This window comes from Meles meles, chromosome 7 (assembly GCF_922984935.1).
Source record: "Meles meles chromosome 7, mMelMel3.1 paternal haplotype, whole genome shotgun sequence".
NCBI classification, from domain to species: Eukaryota; Metazoa; Chordata; class Mammalia; order Carnivora; family Mustelidae; genus Meles; species Meles meles.
This window is the reverse complement of record NC_060072.1, coordinates 25,180,992-25,202,722: the sequence shown is the minus strand read 5'-3', so window position 1 is coordinate 25,202,722 and position 21,731 is coordinate 25,180,992. Positions and strand designations below refer to the sequence as shown.

The 21,731-nt window shown below is 35.9% G+C and overlaps 1 protein-coding gene across 3 annotated transcripts in view; it reads right to left on the bottom strand.

The window, feature by feature from the left end:
- Positions 1 to 2,153: 2,153 nt before the first annotated feature.
- The window catches only part of NTN4 (netrin 4), a 117,076-nt gene continuing 97,498 nt past the window's right edge, over positions 2,154 to 21,731 (bottom strand). For 2 of the 3 annotated variants that reach the window (XM_046013790.1, XM_046013792.1), the window contains exons 6-10: positions 20,696 to 20,909; positions 20,235 to 20,350; positions 12,394 to 12,462; positions 9,176 to 9,346; positions 2,154 to 3,584 (exon numbers count right to left, since the gene is read on the bottom strand). In XM_046013790.1, coding sequence (XP_045869746.1) covers positions 3,448 to 3,584; positions 9,176 to 9,346; positions 12,394 to 12,462; positions 20,235 to 20,350; positions 20,696 to 20,909 — 707 coding nt within the window. In that variant the 3' untranslated portion in view covers positions 2,154 to 3,447. The remainder of the gene's footprint in view (positions 3,585 to 9,175; positions 9,347 to 12,393; positions 12,463 to 20,234; positions 20,351 to 20,695; positions 20,910 to 21,731) is intronic. The other variant, XM_046013791.1, reaches the window with a different exon arrangement.

The window sequence follows — 21,731 nt, the reverse complement described above, 5'->3', positions numbered from 1 at the left end:
GTTGATAAGTCTCTGATCCTTTAGAAAAGGATTTGTTCTGCAAGAACCCAGAGTATCCCAAAGAACTCTGTTTACCCGTAATGAGCCTTGCTCTCTGTTAAGTATAGCCAGAAGGACACTGCTTTTTGGACTTGTGGTCACATCCCTACAGATTTGACCTCATTTGATGGACACTATTAAAAGATTATCCTATTATTGAGAATTTCCATTACATCACATACTAAATATTAGTAGAATTCCTCTATGGGGAAAGTGATGTAATAAGAGGGCATAGACTTAGTTGACCTTAAGCAAATTATACGGATAAGTATGTGGATATTATGCAACTGATCTGCTGACTAATAAAGCCCACTGGTACTGGGAAAAATGCTCTGGGGGCAGAGACTTTCCTAGTAGCTCTTGAAGGAGGTGAAGCCATAGATGGAAATTTTCTTTGACTCTGTTGTCTTGGTACTGTGATGGTTATTTTGAAAGACTCCAAGGAAGAGAAAGTGCGGCAGAACAATGAAATAATGGAATGGGAATCAGGCCTTGAGGTGGCTTGCTCACACTTTGATGGGTGAGGAACTTAGGGTTTCTTTTCTTTTTCTACTTTGGAAGCCAAATGACACTCATAAGGAATTAAAACTGCAGTTGAAGGGTTGCAGGTGATTTAAGAATAAGATATTAAGAAACAGTTATAACAATGATTTTTTTTAATGATGGCAGAGAAGGTGTTGAAAGAGCACCTATGGAAAAAGATTCCAGTTAAAAAGGAATGGGAAGACATATAAGGGCCTAATAATTTGGCAAACTTGTTAAAATTAAACTTTTAGTTATAACTTTGCTTGAACAGACTTTACAATTAATTAAATTTTGATTGTTAAAAAACAAATTACATGTGTAGTATATGAACAATGAAAAATAAAAATGAAAATCTCCCTCCCTCTTTCCCTTCTAGGGGTAAATACTACTATGATTTGTCTGTCTTTCAGGGCTTACAGATCACTGTTTATATTATTAATGCATTTTGGGGTAGGTGTTATTACTATATGTCTTGTTCTGCAATTTTTTAAACTTAATATATTCTGTACATTTTTCTATTCTTAAAAAATAGACATTGTAGGGGCATGGGTGGCTCAGTGGGTTAAAGCCTCTGCCTTCGGCTCAGGTCATGATCTCAAGGTCCTGGGATGGAGCACCACATCAGGCTCTCTGCTCAGCAGGGAGCCTGCTTCCCTTCCTCTCTCTCTGCCTGCCTCTCTGCCTACTTGTGAGCTCTGTCAAATGAATAAATAAAATCTTTAAAAAAAATAGACATTGTATTCTTTTTAATGGGCAGTTGTTGTTTTAAATAAATTGAAATGGGAAACAAGGCTCCTTGGCAATTCTGAAACTTAATAAAATCCTATATTTGATGTATTTAAAATACTTTTCTTGATGTGATATACTTATCAACATGTTTGATAAGTTGCTTGTAAATGATACCCTGCTAGATGGCATTCTACCTACCAGTATGAGATAGGAAAAGATAAGATATGCTACAGGTTATAAAAGCAGATTTCACAAGACTATGTATAGTATAATTCCAGTTCTGTAGAAGGTTTGTACATGCACAGAAAGCAGTCTAGCAGCCTAGGCACTACAATGCTAACAGCTGTCATCACAGGATGTTTCTTTTCCCTGATAGAGGTTGCTGCATTTTCTTTTCTTTCTTTTTTTTTTTTTTTAAAGATTTATTAATTTATTTTAGAGAAAGCAAGCACAATTGGGTGGGGCAGAGGGAGAGGAAGAGAATCTCAAGCAGAGTCCCCACTACGTGGGGCTTGATCTCACGACCCTGAGATCATGACCTGGCCGAAACCAAGAGCCAGATGTCTAAACAACTGTGGACCCAGGTGCCTGGTTTTCTGTATTTTCAACGATGAACTTTCCATTGCTTTTTAAAAAGTAAATGTAGTATTAAAATGCACTGCATCTGATAAAAGTTAATGTCCAAAATCTACAGAAACTAATCCCGTCTGAATTAGCTTTCACTCTATTGCCACACCCCTGAATAAAAGAGCAGAAATACCAGACCCTTCTTTGATTTTATTAATTTAAGGATTTAGGTGTGAGTTCCCTATTAAGACAAAGTAATCTTTAGCAGAGTTGATCAGGAAATGAGACAAAAATCAGGAAATCATATTCCTTTATTACATATATGAAATATAAAAAAATTAACAGAGCAATATATATATATATATATTTTTTGCAAGTCCACAGGACCTCAGAAAAAAATTATGTTCTGTATGTGAAGTTAATCTTATGGCACTGTGGCTTTGTTTTGTATATTCAAGTACAGAAGAAACTGTATGTATTGTGGTTGTGCACAGGTACAGAAGATGCCTAATAAGGAAAACTGTTATTTGGTGAACTATCACATACATTGTGTCAAAAAAATGAGTAAATACAATGGCCATATACTGTTAATAAAGATAAGGAGGAAGCTGTTTCAACATTTAGGTTTAAATACTAAACACAAAAATAAACACAAATTCTGTGTCTACAATAATTTTTGCCATGTATACACGTGCATTGCAAATAAATGAGCTTTTAAAAATTTAAAGTCCACTTCCTCTTCATCCAAGCATATTGCTACACTTAAGATTTCTTCTTCCTCTTATTTTAAAGTCTCATCTTGTTTTTTAAAAAATTTTTCATCACAGCTGGAATCTGTGGAGTCTAACCTATAGCCTCAAGCTGAGACTTCATATGCAAACATGTTCTCCTTTTAGGTTTTTTCCAAGTGTTCAGAGCTATAACATACAACTTCCTTTTGTCCACACGTAGTGGCAGAGTTTCTGTTTCAGTAGGTTTTCTTACTCGCCCTTTATTTTTCTTTCTGTCCACCATGATCTTCAAACTTTCCCAACACAAGTGGTAGGTAGTAAAGTGCTTTATACAAGGAAACACTATATACATGTGGGGAGGTTCCATTTAACACTCCACAGACCAAAGTTCACACACATCACACAAAAGGCTCTTTTTTAAGAAAAACCTTTTTTTTTTTTTGATAGTAGGGTTGGGGAGTCCTTAAAATGTCCTTGATTACTTTAAGTAGCACAAATATAAGTAACATATCTGAAGCTGGAAGGAGTCCTTGTTAGAGGTACTGCTTTTAATGGGTTACTGCTAAATATCATACTGCTATTAAAAATACCCTTACTAGTTACGAATTACGGGATCAGTCCCATAAGAGGCAGGTATCAGTGTAGGATTTTTCATTTGTCTTTATGAAACAAACTGTATTTAAACCTGGCCCCCCAAGAGACAGGTTAGACTAGGCCCATGCATTGGAATATTTCTCTATATTTTGGCACTTTAAAAATTCCAGCTTTGTTTTTGAGGTCTCCTTTCCATTAAGTTTGTGTTTCGTACATAGAGAAGTGCCATTATGTGCGCTATACCAGCTCTATACCTTTGTTGCTACTTGCACTCTCTTTTTAAAATATCCATGACTTTTCTTCCAAGGGATGGCTTCCAGTGCTGGACAAAACTTTTCATATTCACGACTAGTTTGCCTGTTCTTACATCTTCATGTCCGGCCACAAGGTACTCCAAACCTAAAAGAGAACAGCGTTAGGGGCCATATAGTATCATAATTTATGGAAGGGGAGAGATGTGACTTTGGTGGCTTTATATGCACTGAAATAGGGTCACAGGGAGTGACGGCTGGCTCTTGATAAACTTTTACAGTGTGTTAAGTGGCTTACATGTATTTATTTATTTATTTATTAAAAAGATTTATTTATTTATTTATTTATTTATTTGACAGAGATCACAAGTAGGCAGAGAGGCAGGCAGAGAGAGAGAGATGGAGAGAGGGAAGCAGTCTCCCTGCCAAGCAGAGAGCCTGATGCGGGACTTGATCCCAGGACCCTGAGATCATGACCTGAGCCAAAGGCAGAGGCTTTAACCCACTGAGCCACTCAGGCGCCCCTGTATTATTTCATTTAATTTTGAAAATAACCCTATGAAGTAGGTATTACTGTTTTCTTGTTTCACAAATAAAGAAACTAAGGCTCAGCAAGATTAAAAACTTATTCAGTGTCTACGAGTGAATAGCAGCACTCTGACATAAGCCCAGGGCTGTCGAGCTGTAGAATTTTTACTCTCTACTGTACCACTCTCTATGGTAAATAAGTGAGGATTCTATGGGTACTTAGCATACTGCTATAAAGTGGTATTTCTTGGAAACTCATCATGTGTAGAAGTGCATATTAAGGAGGATTCTATAAAAGTGAAACAACCATTTGGGAAAATATATTGGAAGAAGGTTATGAATAATACAAAGTAATACATACATCCTATAGAAAGTTAATGAGTTTTTGGAATACAGGATGTTTGTTTGTCATATTAAAAAAAAATGAGACTTCACCAGATCTTTGTAATTCAAAATTCATTTTAAGTCTTCAAATAAAAATTTTTGGCTAATGTACAGAATAATCAAAGGACAGACTCATTACCTATTAATCTCCTTCAGTTGGTGTTTGTTATAATATCAATATTGGTATTTTAAAATAATTTTCTTCAATATTATAGGATAAGCAAATAAGTAATTATGTTTATAAAAGAAAACTTTCCAAGATAAAGAGACATGTACTTTAAAACTTAAGAGAAAATAGTAGATGTTAAAATTAAACTGAAAGTATCAATTTAAACTCATGGCTTTATATGTATATATATAAGTTAGTATATATTAATAAAATAAAAATAAAACATATATATTTTGTTGTTGTTGTTGTTGTTCATCCACTGAAATGACCTGGAAAAAAGGCATCCCAATACCAATAAACACCTATAATAGACATATTGTGGTCTTGAATTAAACAGAGCTCACTAAAAACGAAACAAAACAGAACAAGGCTTCTTGCAGAAGTGCTATTGCAGGTCCAGGACAGGAAGATACAAGGTAGCATGGAGCATCTTATTGTGCTAAAAATCGAGGAAAGGGACACCTGGGTGGCTCAGTCTGTTAAGCTGCTGCCTTCGGCCCAAGTCATGATCCCAGTGTCCTAGGATCAAGTCCCGCATCACGCTCTTTGCTTAGCAGGGAGCCTGCTTCTCTCTCCGCCTCTGCCTGCCACTCTGCCTGCTTGTGCATTCTCACTCTCTCTCTGACAAATAAATAAATAAAATCTTTTAAAAAAATTAAAAAAAAATCGAGGAAACTCTCAAAGATTAATGGGGATCATTGTAAAAGAGCAAGGGAGCTAGCAAGAAAAGGTTACAACTTGTTAAAGCTGTGATAATTTGAGCACCAAGGAACATAATGATTGTATCTATTGAAACATACTGAATCAACAAAAATCCATAATTCAAAAATGATACTCAAAAAAGAAAAATTCGGAGAAGAACTAGTTTGTCATCTTTTGAAACAACTGTTAAAATCATCCCTTACTTTGAAAGCTAAGCATTTTGGGAATTATAGGGAAAGAATTTAGCTTTTATCTTGCCTTTACAATAGAAAACATTGAATGGTAACCTATAGCCCAGCTTGAAAAAAGAAAGTCCCCTTACAGAAGAATGTCAGCTAGTAAATGAGGAGAATCAGGAAAACACTGTTTCTCAAGCTCTAATGAAATTACTGTTTTAGGAAGAATTACCTGTTGGTGGTAGCATCATTAAATCAGTGGCCAGTGGGAAACTGGATATTTGTATCATGACCAAGTAACACCACATTCATTATTTTTTAGTCTCAAAAGGAAAAAACAAAATTGCCCAATGGAGGGATCAGACTGTCATCACTCTAACCCAAGGGTCAAGTTTAGCAATGCTGGAGTGGTGGATTATCCAGGTCCTATGCGTCTTCTGATATGATTTAACACAAAGTACATACCCAGCAATATCTCTAATGGATTCTGGCCAAATTGTTTATCTTGAATCTATTGAGATTTTCTTCAGAGATTACAAGAAACGTAGGACGTAGAGGGACAAGCTAAATGACACCACGAGGAAGCAACCAGACAAATACAGAAGGTAAAATAATCTACAGAACACTTAGCCTGGATTCTTCAACACTAACAATTTCTTCAACAACAATTAAGAAAGGAACTGTGCTTGAATAAAAGAGAATTAAAAACCAGATATAATGTGTGATCCAGGATTGAACACTGATAAGGACAAACCAGTTCTAAAGGACATTTGGGACCAGTTAGGAAATTGGAATATGGTCTGAGTATTGGGATATGTGAAAATAAACTATAACTAAGGCAATGATCACTAACTAAAGTAGGTTGCAGAATGGAGCATACTATCATTTTATTTTGGTTAAAAAGTACAATATATACACGCACAGAGAAAGGCCTTGAAGGATTTGCACTAAGCTGTTAACAGAGAGAAGCCCTCGAGGTAAGAAATGTGAAGTTTTAAATTTTCCTCTAAATTTTTATAATGTACATGTATATAGCTTCTATAGTAAGAGGGTTTTTAAAAGTATTATTAAAAGAAATAGCTATAATGGTGTTTTCCAAAAAAAAGGGAAAATAATGGCAGAGATTTGAATTAACACCGGAGAGCACTAATGTAAGATGGATCATAAAGTATTTAAATTATTTGAATAGCAACCTTAGCATCTGCATGAAAAAGAATCCCAATATTTATTTAATAGAGTAATTAAAATATAATGATCTTGATATTGTTTGTAGCATACCTAAAGTAATAAAATCCTCATATAAAAATACAACAAATAATTTTTAGGAAACTTCATTGTTAAATTTAGTATTTTAAATGAATTTACTTTGAAACTATAAAAAGAACACATCCTATAGGAGTTTGCCACTAATTTAAAGTGTGAATCTATTTTGAACTAATAGAAATGATACTGTGAATCCATTACTTATGGAGCAGCATGATGCCAAAAATTAGCATGGAAAACAATGTTATCTGTTGTATCACTTACTAGCATTTACTTTTTTCTATTTTTTTTGCTTTCGACATCTACTTTACTACATGTTTAAGGGCACAAAGTTTATTTTGTTTCCATAGAAAAAGGAAATGTAATAGTTTAGTGCTAGTCTTGATATTCTAAATTGTTTGATGAATGAGTAAATGTATGTATGAATGTAGGAATGAGTGAATCTGCAGGGTTGCCAATTAGACTGTTCCTGTTCAAAAAGTAGCAGAGGAAGCTAGTTGGCATGTAAGGTTTCCGAATTTTCTTATCAGCTTTCTTTGGCATTAGCTATTGAACTTGTAAAAATGGAAAAACAAAGTGAAATGAGTGTCTGGTTTTGCTTTGGCAGGTTCCCGTCTTTTCTTCAAAGCAAGTAAACATGTTTTTAAGAATTCTTTGAATAATTGCTCTTATGTTTTCAATTGTGATGAACTCAGTTGATTCTTTGACTCTAGCAGAAATATAGTTCACATCCTGGAGGGTGGCTCAGATGCTCAAAGCTTTTTCTTTTTTTTTTTCACTGTCCTACTAAAAACTGGGCAGATTATTTTTTCTTTTTTCAAGATAGTAGAAAGTGCTTATAGGAAGAGCCTCTACAGACAGATTATTGGGAAGTAGAACTTAAATTAAGGACTCCTCATTTCTTATGTTCAAAATATAAGATTCTGATTACTTCATTTGTTCTTCAGAAACATATTTATTATTTAAAACATTGATTCCTTTTCCTTATTAAAATTTAAATGAGGGGCACCTGGGTGGCTCAGTCGTTAGGCATCTGCCTTCTGCTCGGGTCATGATTTCAGGGTCCTGGGATGGAGCCCCACGTTGGGCTTTCTGCTCAGTGGGGAGCCTGCTTCCCTATCTCTCTCTGCCTGCCTCTCTGCCTACTTGTGACCTCTGTCAAATAAATAAATAAATCTTAAAAAAAATTAAATGAATTTTAAAAACATTAAAAATGGTATAGAAAGATGTAAGAGATTAGTCAACAGTCAAAAACCCAAGAGTTTTATATTTTAGATTCTTTAGGTTGGAGGGAATATTTCATTGATAGTTTCTCTTTTTTCTTTGTCACTCAGTTATCTCTTCCAGTTATTAATCAAAGACCACAATGACTTCTTACAAACATAACTGGGGTTCCCTGGACTTTTATTTGAAAGGAATTAGATACAAAACATAAATTATGCACCAGTATTAGCAGTGCAATTAAGACACAAATGGCAACTACATGAAGTGGGAAATACGGAGGATTTTTAAAAATATTTTTTTTAAGACTTTGTCAGAGAGAGAGGGAGACAGAGAGAAAGAAAATGTAAGCACAAGCAGGGGAAGAGGGAGGCGGGGGGAGAAGCAGGCTCTCCACTGAGCAGGGAGCTCCACAGGGGGGGTCAGTCTCTGGACTCCAGTATCATAGGCAGACACTTAATGGACTGAGCCACTCAGGTGTCCCCCCAAATATGTTTGTTTTTATAGAACTTACTATCTGGTACTAGTGGTAAGTCCTAGAGATGCTATGATCAAATATCTCAATCCCATCCTCAAATTTAATGAAGGAGACAGAGTAATAAGCAGCTTATGATAGAGTATGAAAGTGTACTTCTAGAGTGTAAAGGTAAGAATCCCACACTAACTCACTTGGCTCTTCCACTATAATTACATTTGAACCTGCAAATTCCCTTAATTTCAAGATTCTCTAAGATTCTACAATGGTTTGTTGTTGTTGTTTTAATTTCTGTTTCTAATTTGAAACCAGAATGATCATTTAATGAAAAACAAGATGATGAGAATGTGAGAGTTGTTTTCTATCCAGGAGACACAGATGCTTCTCATGCAATTGTAAAAAATGAATTCAGTATTATTTGCACAGATGGAATTTTGCATTTGAATTTCCTCTGGGAGCATGTTCTACCCAGGGCACCGTAATAGGACCTTGCTATCAGATGAAGTGTTAGTGGCATCTAAATTTATGAAAGTGTTTTCTATGCTATGGGCACCTGGAACCAAGCTGAGACTTCTCGTTTAGGACAGAAAATACTATATTGCTGGATTTTAAAATATCTTATTTTTATAGAACATGTGGAAGAGAATAATTTTTTGATGTCAGTTCAAAGAATTCCATTTGGATTTTGCCCAGAATTCAGATGGTGAAAAGGAGAGATACTTTTGGTGAGTTTATTTCAGTTGTGGTTTAGCGAATGTTAAGACAAGGAGCAAATCAGCAGAGACAAAGTATTTATTAAGCTAGAAGAGTCTAATGCTTACCAGGATTGAGGATCGGACAAGTGCAACCTCTGTTAGTCCATGATTCTGGATATAATGTTCGTTTTCCTCGTAAAATTTTCAATTTGGTAGATTTTAAGACTTTTTTTATCTTCACGTTGACCTCAGCATGAGATCCTTTGTCATGAGCTGATAAAATCTTTATTTTTAAAACTGTAACAACACAATTCGTAACGTCAAAATGCATAGAATTTCATATTGCTTTTTGAACTTGGAATGACTTAAATACGCATTTCAGAGTATAATGGAAAAGTTAATTAATGATGATGTAAATTTGCTTTAAAAATCATTAAGCTCTACTTGACGAGCACTGAGTAATATGTAGAATTGTTGAATCACTGTATTATACAACGGAAACTAATATAAAACTGTTAACTACACTGGAATTAAAAAAAACTCAAATAAAAAATCATTAGGAAAAAAAATCATTAGGCTCACTAACTTTTCCTTTGGTTTCACCTTATTTTTCTATATTAACTATACTCTTCCTTCTTAGACATTTTCAATCGCTGTTTCCTATATCCTTATGCTAAGAGACTATCAGCCATTTGCCTACTTCAAACATAGTCCTTGACGCATTTAGCTATCAAATCCAAATAGAAAGAAGGTGTATAGGAAGTAGAATGTTTTATATTTAGATTCTGACTATATTTTACTCTGTGGTTCATTGTGTATTTAAGTTACATCAAAGAACAAACAAAATGGGGGCGCCTGGGTGGCTCAGTGGTTTAAGCCGCTGCCTTCGGGTCGTGATCTCAGGGTCCTGGGATCGAGCCCCGCATCGGGCTCTCTGCTTGGCAGGGGGCCTGCTTCCCTCTCACTCTCTCTGCCTGCCTCTCTGCCTACTTGTGATCTCTCTCTGTCAAATAAATAAATAAAATCTTTAAAAAAAAAAAAAAGAACAAACAAAATGTTACTGCCAGAATATATTTTACATATTCCAAAAAGATTAAATAAGTAAATATTGATTATTTAACCTCCTTCCCTGGATGTAAAATGCAAGCTGACTGAGGTTCGGGTGGCTGTCTTTCCACATAATGGCAGAGCTTCAGTGTTCTCTATACCTCACAATTCTATTATGTTGTGCTCTTCCATCTGTGAATTGGATGTGGCTGGGGATTAAGGAGTGGAATAATTTGGGGCGGGGAAGAAAGTACACCTAAGCAACACTGGTTGTAGTGTTCCATACTGTCAGAAGAGTTCTTGTTCTCAGCTATATCTTGATGGAAAATTCTGTGTATTGAAGGAACCCTAAACTGGTTGGTCACAATTCCTGAGAATATGGTTGTCAGATAATAGTTTTTTTAATAGAATCACCAAATTTTAGACTTTTAATGGGTCTTAAGAGTTCATCTAGTCTTGTTTTATGTTTGAGGAAGCAAGTTTTAAGAAATTAAATGAACTTCCCAAATTTGCATGACCAGTCAGTTAGGGGTAAAACTTGGGCTGGAATCCCAGTAAGATAAACAAATGAAGGATATGTAGCATAGTGCCCTGCTCATGGCTAATGCTTAATGAATGTTCACTATTGCTTTTCTATTATACTATATATTCAAAGAGAACAGGGACCTCATCTACTCACTATTATAGCTTAATAAGTATTTGCCAAAGGAATAAACAAATGAATCAAGTTTTTTCCCCCCATTAGTAAAATGGGGAGGGAGAAACCATTTTTTTCCAAGTCTGTAGGTATATTGCATCTAATAAGAACAAGGTATTTAATTACGTTATTAAGAGTGTCCAAGTTTTCTTTTTTTAAAGTAAAGATTGGGCTCTCTGATCAGCAGGGAGCCTGCTTCCTCCTCTCTCTCTCTCTGCCTGCCCAATGTAGGGCTCGATTTCAAGACCCTGAGATCATGACCTGAGCCGAAGGCAGAGGCTTAACCCACTGAGCCACACAGGCGTCCCGAGTGTTTTCTTAAGCAGAAAAGACTACAGTTGTATTAAAAGATGCCAGTGCAGTTGTTTGTAAATTTAGAGAGCTACTAAATATATGTAATATTCAAAACCAGTTGATATTTCTACTAACCTGACTACATTTGAACTAAATTGTGATTTTTTTTTTGCTTTTGATAGCAAATACCATTTTTCTCTAAACCAACTTTATTGAGCACTATACATTTCAAAAATTTTCTTCTATTATTTAGCCAAGTTGTCAGGTGAAAGGAGGGAAATATGTATGTAATTTTAGATAAGATTTATGAGGTTTTTAACATTTACTTTTTTATCTTTTATGAGATTAAATACAATGTTATCAAGAACCTACTTGGTTTCAGAAATCATGACTTAAAATTTTCTCTTCATTGTAATGTGTCTTTCAGGCAGTATGAATTATGGAACAATAAAAAAGCCTTAGATACTAGTCAGGAATATGTTGGCAAGATAAGGCATCTAATTTGCTTTAATAGTAAACATAAAGGCATTTAGAATTTGAAGGTAGTAACAGTCTTTATTTAGAACAATGACATTTTCCTTTATCTATATTTTCCTGGTATTTGAAAGGTACAGGAGTCTAGTTTATACAGAGAGGGCAGGGAAGAGGCTTGGATAGGCAGCTAAGCTCAGTGCCTCCCAAATATATATCCTCTTTCTTCCCCCTACCAGTTACTGAGGATATAGTGTGTGCTAGATATTATTCTGTCTGCTTTTCAAAAATCCCATTTTATGGGACAGGTAGCATCATCCTTATTTTACAGATGAAGAAGTCTGGAGAGGTTAAGTTACCCATGCAATAGACCAGAAATCAAACCCATACAGGTCTGAATCCAAAATTTGAGCCTTAATCACCGTGAAATAGTGTTTGAACTGATTTTTCTTAGTATTACTACATGATAACTGGCACAGATTTCTATTCAAAACTAGTATTATTACATGAAATTGGCACAGGAATCATTTTAGTGGCCAGAGACTTCCCTTTTAGATTAAAACACAAAAAGCATCCATAAGAAAAGATTATGCATCATGGTTTTTCACTTTTTGTTATTTGCCTCTTTTCCTTATAGTAAGATGGCCTTGCCTTTGCTTGACCAGCTTCCTGCTCTCACCAGAACAATCAACACCATCTTTATTAAGTATTATTATATAAAACTAATGCTTTGATATATTGAGAATGCTATAGACTAAGCTTCCCAATTCCTAAAAAAACTCTTTGTACTTGGTTTGAATAGATTCTTAGAAGCATTCAAGGACTTCAGACTTACCATATGAATATTTCATCCCACAGAATGCCTTGGAGTTTCCTAACACCTGTTCTTTACATTCACATTTACCTACAGAAAGTAAATGAAAAATAGTGTTAGTTATTTAGAAACAAAGAAGAGAAAAAAAAAAACCCAGCAAGTAAACCCAGGTATCATAACTCATTTTTTAAACTGAAGTATAATTAACATACAGTGTTATCTTAGTTTTAGGTATCAGGTTGGAGAACACTTTAAGGCTTGAGTGATTCATACAACATAATCCATAAATACTAAGAAACCATAAAAAGTCATTCAAACAAAGTAGAGTCACTTTCCAAATTGAATTAGTTACTATTCAATAAGGTATTGACTTAAGAAAAATAGAACAATGATATATTTTAATGCTTATAATTGATGTTATGACAGATATAGTCCAGTATTAAGATTCCATGCTAATGGAATGGAACAACGGAATAGATGGAACTAGAGGAAAGACAACTGTCTTTTTACAATTAATGTTCACCACAGCAAAAGTCAAATATAGTGAAATAATTGAGCAAGTCCTTTGAAGGTAATGCCATCCAATTTAAAAGTATTTATTGAGCACCTATTATGTGCAGGACATGATACTATATACTTCAGAATACATAAAGATGAGCAATAAACAATTCTTGCCTGAAGGCTTATAATTCAGTAAGGTGAGTAAAGCAAGTGTACACACCGTGATAAGTGTTGTAAGCCACAATATGCTTGGGTGGGAGGGCCACCTCTTGGGAAGATGGGAAAAGGCTACATGGCCAAAGAAGGTTTTGAAATGGACTCTGAAGAATAGGTAGGGTGCTTTCTCCCAACAGTTTAAATAATGTATGACAGTTATTTTGTGTCAGACATTTGCCAGGTCCTGTGGAAGATTTTCAAAATGGCTTCGATAGAGTCTATACATGGCATTCTCATTGATTTACCTGCTTCCTCTCTAAACTGTGATCCTTGATGACGACAGTTATGTCTTATTTATCTTTATATTCCTAGAACCCAGAAGGAGTAGAATTTCCCTTCTTACTTACTTAACAATTCGATATAATTTTATCATCCCTCTCCTTCTGCCCTCATGCATTGCATTTTGTAGGCATCGAGTGGCATGGAAGTTGGTAACATTTCCTAAGGAGCAGTTACTGTGTGCCAAGCACTATTTTAAGTGTTTTGTATTTACTCATCTAAGATTCTAACAGGTAGAAATTTGACAAGAATATAGAGATAAAGGAGTGAGGAAATAAATGAAAGAGAAAAGGGCTGAGTGTGTTCATGGAAAAGTCAGTGGTTCTGTTTTCCCTGGATACAGATTGAATTGTGGATAGTAGTAGGTACCATGGAGGACCTTGATTAATAGGCAGTTAAGGCCTGAACTTAATTTGTTAGAGAAAGAGGATTTTTTTTTAAAATTTGAGTCTAGTTCACACACAATGTTACATTAGTTTCAGATGATTCAACAAGTTATATGTTATACTGCGTCTCCACAAGTGTAGCTAGCATCTGTCACCATGCAATGCTATTACAATACCATTGACTATATTCCCTATGCTATGTTTATTCCCATGACTTACTAATTTCATAAATGGAAGCCTGTATTTCCCACTCCCCTTTATCCATTTTGCCCATTGATAAAGGGGAATTTTCAAAGCTTATCAGATTGAAGAAATTACATGAAATAAGACATATACTGTATCAATAGTACTGAAATGTAGAGAAAATGGAAGTAGGGACCAATTAGAAGCTGATGAAACTGATGACAGCAACAGTAACTGAACTGAGCGCCAACCACAAGCCATAAATTATATAAGGAATGTTATGATCTTGTTTAATATTTATAATAACCTTATGAGATAGACATTATTAGCAAATGAAAAAATAAAGGCTCAAAGATGTTAATTAGCTTGTCCAAGGCAACATAACTAACAAGTAAAAGAGTCAGATTTTTAGCCTGGGTTTGGGAGAATCTGAAGCCCCTGATCTTTCTACTGTACTATCTTAAGTCAGATGAAATGTGGTTCAGTTGGACTGAAGAGGTGGCTGTAGGTCTAGAGAGGAAGAAATATTAAGGGAGGCTGCAGACTTAGGGTCTAAAAATCTTGTCAGTGGATTGGAAGAAGCGTAAGATTGAACTTGGAGTTTTCCTGTTACCTTGGAGCCAAGGTGATGGAAGATTGAAGTATTACTAACAGAAATAAGGAAGTTAGGAGGAGAGCACTTCAGGGGTGTACAACTTAAGGCTTTTTGTAGCAATCAGTGGTTTAACTTAATTGTTGAAGGGATATGGAGTAGCTCACAGAGAGGAGAAAAAGCTGAAGAACCAGAACTCAGAAAAGGCATGAGTCAGGAGAGCTGTAGAGATGTAGGTAGCAGGAGCTGTTGTGCAGCCCCTTTTGTGGATTTGCCATTGGAATCATGAACTGGGATCACTTTCAGACCTTGTCCCTTTCAGCTCAAGATTTAAATTCTGGGGAGAGCACATCTGATTGGCCGGGCCAAGACTGTGTTAAACGGAGTGTGGGAAATGTGGCTCCCCAGAGCAAAATTGGATTGAGCTACCACAGAAATAGCAGGAATAAAGGGGAAATGGATCTGGTTAGGCAAAAACAACAGACGCCTAGTATGAGGAGAATATAATGAATTAGAGTTGCTGACAAAACATCCACGTGGAAATGAGATTATGATTCTGGTGAGATGAGGTTGGGTAGACATGGTGATGTGGCAAATAGTGACATATTGGCTCTAACTAAAGCTGCTCTAGAAACTAGAGAATGAGATATGCAAGTGGAAAATCACAATGGAATTAAATAATGGGAATGAGAAATCTAAGATGCTTAAAATTAGCTATTGTGATTTGTTAAATAATATTGCATATAATCTAAACATGGCAGAGACAGTTACTCATTCAGAAATTAGAGTAACCTAAGTAGATAGCCTGCGGCCTTTGATAATTCCACCAAAGCTGGAGAGTATGGTTACTACCGTGCTAAAAAACCTGATGCAGGGGAGGCGAACCATAAGAGACTATGGACTCTGAAAAACAACCTGAGGGTTTTGAAGGGTCAGGGGTGGGAGGTTGGGGCAACCTGAGGGTTTTGAAGGGTCAGGGGTGGGAGGTTGAGGGAACAGGTGGTGGGTAATGGGGAGGGCACGTTTTGCATGGAGCACTGGGTGTTGTGCAAAAAGAATGAATACTGTTACGCTGAAAAAAATAAATAAAATGGAAAAAAAAAACAAAACCTGATGCAACTCCAAATGGTATATATTATTACTCAACTGATGTTTTTCTCTGTAGTCCTTCAGCCAATTAGAACATACAAAGTTCTGTTATTTAAAGATCTTTTTGTGGTCATTTTCCAATACTCCCTTTTCATATGTTAAGAAATCAGACATTAAATTTTTTTTCATAAAGATTACCATTGTAATCATTTTTAAAAAAGATTTTATTTACGTATTTGAGAGAGAGTGGAGGGGGGCGGGCAGAGAGGGTGGAAGAGGGAGAGAGCCCTTTGCGGGGCTCAATTTCATAATCCTGAGATCATGACCTGAGCTGAAACCAAAAATCTGATGTTTAACAAACTGAGCCACTCAGATGCCCCTAAAATTTGTTTTTGAATGAATCTTTGTTGATTAGGCTTTAACCCAAATGTGTTTTCTTAAAGGAAACCTGGAAGGGAAGAAAAACCTAGTTAGTATTAATATTGGGCTATTAGAATATTATTTACAGTTCTGTGGTACTAGTTAAAACCAGATTTCTTGTACAAATTCTGTAGAACTATTTAACGCCAGTTTTGTTGTACAAGTTCTATGGTACTAATTAAAGCTAGATTTGTTGTGCAGGAGGTAAAATTTTAAATTTAATGTTCTCTATCTCCTAAGAAGTAGTAGAAGTTAAGGGTATCTTGTTGGTATGGTGCATTGTATTTCTAGTTTGGGCAACTTAGGGTAGGTAAATAGGTAGGTAGGCACATATATTTGAGAATGAATTATGGTGCTTCAAAAACTGATTACCATTCTTTTTCTTTTGTTTAAAAAAGGTGCCACGAGCACAGCACTATTCTATACCCAATGGGAATACTGATATTTAGCAGGAAACCGAACAATGGCTTCCTCAAACTGGAGCTCTTCCAGATGAATTTCAGAGACTCTCTAGGGGTATCACAGACCCAACAGCTGTTGTGGATGTGAGTCTGGAGTGATTCTGATGCCAGCACGTTATGTGCTGAGTTGGTGTGTTGCCAGCTCCCTAGTAACATGATTGGCTTAATGAATGTCCTATGGTCCTAAACACTTGATTTTTACAGATTTGGCTTGGCAGGCAAAGTTGAATAATTATGAACACCATTGTGTTAGAAAAACAGAAGAAAAGTTTCAAAAGTGGTTAAAGTTAAAATTACAGAATTCAGGCTATTTAGCGTTGAGGCCAAAAATTAATGGGAAAGATTTTTCTTTTTCAAATGCTAAAAAAGATAAATATGACTACTTTGTATTCCTTCATCTTTCCCACATTCTGTCCTGTTATGAACTAAAATGAAACCATTAGGAAAATGATCATAAGATTATGTTAGGTGAAAAAAACCATGACACAGAATTGTAAGTACCAGTGTTTCTCAAATTTGGGTTCTTGATTCTTGAAGGGTCCATAAGTTTTCTATGAAAGTGTATTAAAATTGTTTCTTACTCTGCCCCAGTGACTCTGGTCTCCTTGCTGACTACAGGGCTTTTCACTTGCTGTTTTTTTCTGCCTAAACTCTCCTCCCTCTTTTATCTGTATACCTCACTCTTTCTCTCTCTCTTTTTTTTTTAGTTTAGTTTAGTGTTTTGGTTTTTTTTTTTTAACCTCAGATGTCACCTTCCACAGGATTTCCCTTGATCACTTTTTTAAAAAAAGATTTTTATTTATTTATTTGACACAGAGAGAGAGATCACAAGCAGACAGAGCAGCAGGCACAGAGAGACGGGGGAAGCAGGTCCCCCTGCCGAGCAGAGAGCCCGATGTGGGGCTCGATCCCAGGACCGAGATCATGACCTGAGCTGAAGGCAGAGGCTTAACCCTTTGAGCCAGTCAGCCACCCGATCGTGTTTTTTAAAAGTATGCCCCTCCTGGCCACTTATCATCTCCTCCCTGCTTTATTTCTCTATTGTATTAGACAACATGACACTAAATATTTTATTTATTTATTAGTCGTCTTCTTCCACAAGAATGTAGGCTCCTTGGAGCCTGGGTTTTTTAATCTATTCTGTTCTCTTACTGTATTTACAGTACTGGCATACTTTATGGGTATTCAATAAATATTTGTTGGGTAGATGAATGAATTTATAAGGAATTGCTAATTAGTGAGAAAATGACAAAATTGGAAATACACAGAAAAAGAGACCTGAATGGCCAAGAAAGCATGAAAAATGACTAAAACTGTTAGTAATCAGTAAAATACAATTTAAAATGGCGAGGTCCCAGTCCATAATCATCAGATTGGCAAAAGTTGAGAGATTTGATAATTTTAACTGTAGAAGCCCAAAAATATTAAATGAGTTGAATTGTGTCAGCATTAGGTAGAATAGTGCTTGGTCCCTTGTGTGTGTTATATAAAAATTTGTTAAACAAATACAAAGTATCAGTGAGGATGTGAAGCAACAGGATGTCATACTATGCTAGTAGAATGCAAATCTGTATAACCATTTTGGAGATCTATTTGGCAATATTGGTAAATTTGATAAAAAAGCATACTTGTGACCCAATAGCAGCTGGGTTATAACCTAGGAGAAGGATGAACAAACATTTTCTATAAAGGGATAGATAATAAATGTGTTAGGATTTATGGGCTAAGAGACAAAATTAAAGATACTATGCAAGTATTAATATAACTACTTAAATTATAACTATAAACATTAGAGCGGGTATCTTGTGCAGTGTAGACAAACAGTCAGCAGGCCAGATTTGGTCTGAGGGCTAGTTTACCAGCGCCTGCCCTAGTGAAACTCCTTAAATGCACCAAATCTCATTTAAGAGAGCATTTATTGGGGCACCAGGATGGCTCAGTTGATTGTGCTCCCTGCTGGGTTGGGAGTCTGCTTGTCTCTCTCCCTCTGCTCCTCCCCCAGCCTCCGGGGCTTGCTTTCTCTCAAACAAATAAATAAAATCCTTTAAAAAAATTATTTTAAAAAAAGAACATTCATTGTAGCATTACATATAACAGTGGGAAATTGGAAATTGAAAATATCCTAAATGGCAAATAATGAGAGAATAGAAAGTGTCATATTCAAATAATAGAATGCTCAAATCTAAAAAAAATACATATTCAGAGCAAAGGAAAGTTTTAAAGGCATAGGTAGGTTCATGTACATGCAATTTTAAAAACACTTTCTATCTACAGAAGTAACAAAAGAGTAAAAACATGAAAGTTAATGATAAATACCAAAATTCTGGTTAGTGGCTTTTCTGTGGAGTAAGGAAGGCTAGTAAATGTGGAGATTGGTGCAGGTCGTCAAATGTATCTACAACACTTTAAAATTTAAATAAAAACATGAAACAATTATGGTAAAACTTAAAATATGGTAACATTAACAGGTGTGTATATGGGTGTTCACAATACATTTTTGGCATTTGTGATGTTCAATAAAAAAAATTTTTGGTGAACATTTCACAATACATACAAATAAGGAATCATTATGTTGTACACCTAAACTAATAAATTATATGTCAATTATACCCCACTAAAAAAGTTTTTAAAAAATTTATTATTTTTTTTTAAAGATTTTTTTTTTTTTTTATTTGACAGAGAGAGAGATCACAAGTAGGCAGAGAGGCAGGTAGAGAGACAGGAGGAAGTAGGCTCCCTGCTGAGCAGAGAGCCCCAGGCACGGCTCGATCACAGGACCCTGAGATCATGACCTGAGCTGAAGGCAGAGGCTTAACCCGCTGAACCACCCAGGCGCCCCTAAAAAATTTATTATTAAGTTTCCTTTGGATTATTTGGGAAATACTTTATAACCAAATGCTTACACAAGATTTCATGCCCACATTTGTGTTTGCATTATGGAGCAAGTTGGTGCTGAATAGAATGACTTGTCTTTCTACAAGAAAAGAACAGAGGCAGGATGAACACAGAAACCATGTATTCACACCAATATCACAGCATGCTCATCAAACAAAGAAACAGACAAACATAAGAAAACGGAGTCTGAGGAAATAGTATATAGACTTGGTAGATTTAAAGAACCATATTTATGTAGGAAAGAGTGTTTTGGCTTCAGTAAAAATCATTTTTCATATTCAATTAATGGTGTTAATTTGAATTTTATTAGTTTTGTTATTTGGCTTATAATTAGTTTGTAAAATTATTTTTGTTTTCTAGTTGCAAAAAAGATAAAACATAAGGAGTTCACCCTTAGCTTTGTGTATATTAAGTTATGCTAGGTCTATAATAAATGTTTTTCCTTTAAACAAATTTCTCCATTTCCAAACCTGATATATTCAATTAGCTCTCACCCATGTGAAACAATATGTTTTAGAGAGGGAAACAAACCAAAAATCTAATGGTTTGGGTAATGAGATTTGATATTTTCTTACTGTGGTGTTTTGCATTTTCCAGATTTTCTGTACTAATTAGAAATGTTACTCTAATAATCAGAAAATAAACAAATTCTTGTTAAAATGTTCTTTGGCTCTCTTTAATGGTTTTAAGCTTGTCGGCAGGGGTGTCACTACTTTATTAACCTCAGAACCAAAGAGTTCCCTTGCTAGGATCCAAGGGTTATTTTCTAATTTGTCATGAATCACTGTTACTAGAGACTAGACCTGGAAATAGGATAACTGGTTATAGCCATTGACTCACCTGAGTGTCGAAGTGCAGAAAATCCTTGCTCATCCTCCCACTCCCAGGTTGGTTCGCTTTTATTGTGCATGGGATGGAAGTGAGGAATTTCATGATACCAGTCTATGTCTGTGCTGCTAATAAAACAGAAAATGATGAAGTTAAGGACTTTCTTAGAACTTGAATGAAATGAACATATATATGGAGACTTAAACCTTATCGGGTACTTTCCCATCCTTTTAGTTTTCAGAAATAGTGTTTTAAGGGTATATTATTAAGAATAATTTATTCTGCAAAATGAACCAGACCATTTCTAGAATCTTGCAAGAACAAATTACTCTGCAATTTGACAAAGATTCTTTAAAATACTGTGCAAATACATTTTTGCTCCACTGACAGCATGTACGATTTTCCAGATTACTATCAGATTGTCAGAAGAATCTGAATGACACAGGGACAGAGCAAGAGCCATGAGCATTCACCTGCTGATGCAGTCTCCTGTGAGTGGGTCACAGCTCCCTGCGCAGTCACAGGGCCTACAGCCGTAGTCTCCGAAGCCCCAGTACCCCACCATACACCTGTCACAGTGTGGTCCTGCCACCCCAGGCTTGCAAGGGCAGTCACCATTGCTGGGGTCACAGAAGGTTACTGAGCTGAAAGGAAGGACTGCTGATCCAACTGGATGACAGGAACACACTACAATAGAGAGGACACACAAGGATCAGTGAGTAACTGGTTTTCCGTGACCTGGTTTCCCTTCACCACCCAGCATACCTCTAAGGCTCCCCTGTTAGACAGTAGGTATATGCTCAGAGAATGAAAACTAATTAAATTACAGATGAGAAGATAAAATCAGGAAAGCACATTTGCTGCAAAATGAACTACATTGTTGGGGTGCCTGGGTGGCTCAGTGGGTTAAGCCTCTGCCTTCAGCTCAAGTCATGGTCCTGGGGTCCTGGGATCGAGCCCCACATAGGGCTCTCTGCTTGGTGGGGAGCCTGCTTACCCCTCTCTCTCTCTGCCTGCCTCTCTGCCTACTTGTGATCTCTGCCTGACAAATAAATAAAATCTTAAAAAAATGAACTACACTGTTTATTCTAAATTAGAGGGCATTAAATATGAATGGATTTTGCTTGGGGTGTTGAGAATGAATCAGCAAAGAAGACAAAGAAGGAGTTAGCCAGAAAGGAAAACAAATCAAGAGAGTATGGTGTTCTGGAAGCTAAAAAAAGTTTCAACATCAGGTAGGCAACATCAACTGTGTTAAATGCTGATAATCCCCAAAAGATGGGGATTGCAAATATATTTTTGCATTTGACGAAATGAAGACCATTGGTATCCTTAATAGGAAAAGTTTCACTCTGTTGATGAGTGGTGAACCTATCTGAAGAGAACTCAGAAAATGGGAGTAGAGGAATTTGAGCATGAGAGCAGACAGCTCTTTTGAGAAGCTTTTCTATGATGGCATTGAAAACTGAAGGGGGATATGAATGTAAGTGAAGGTTTGAGTTTTTGTTT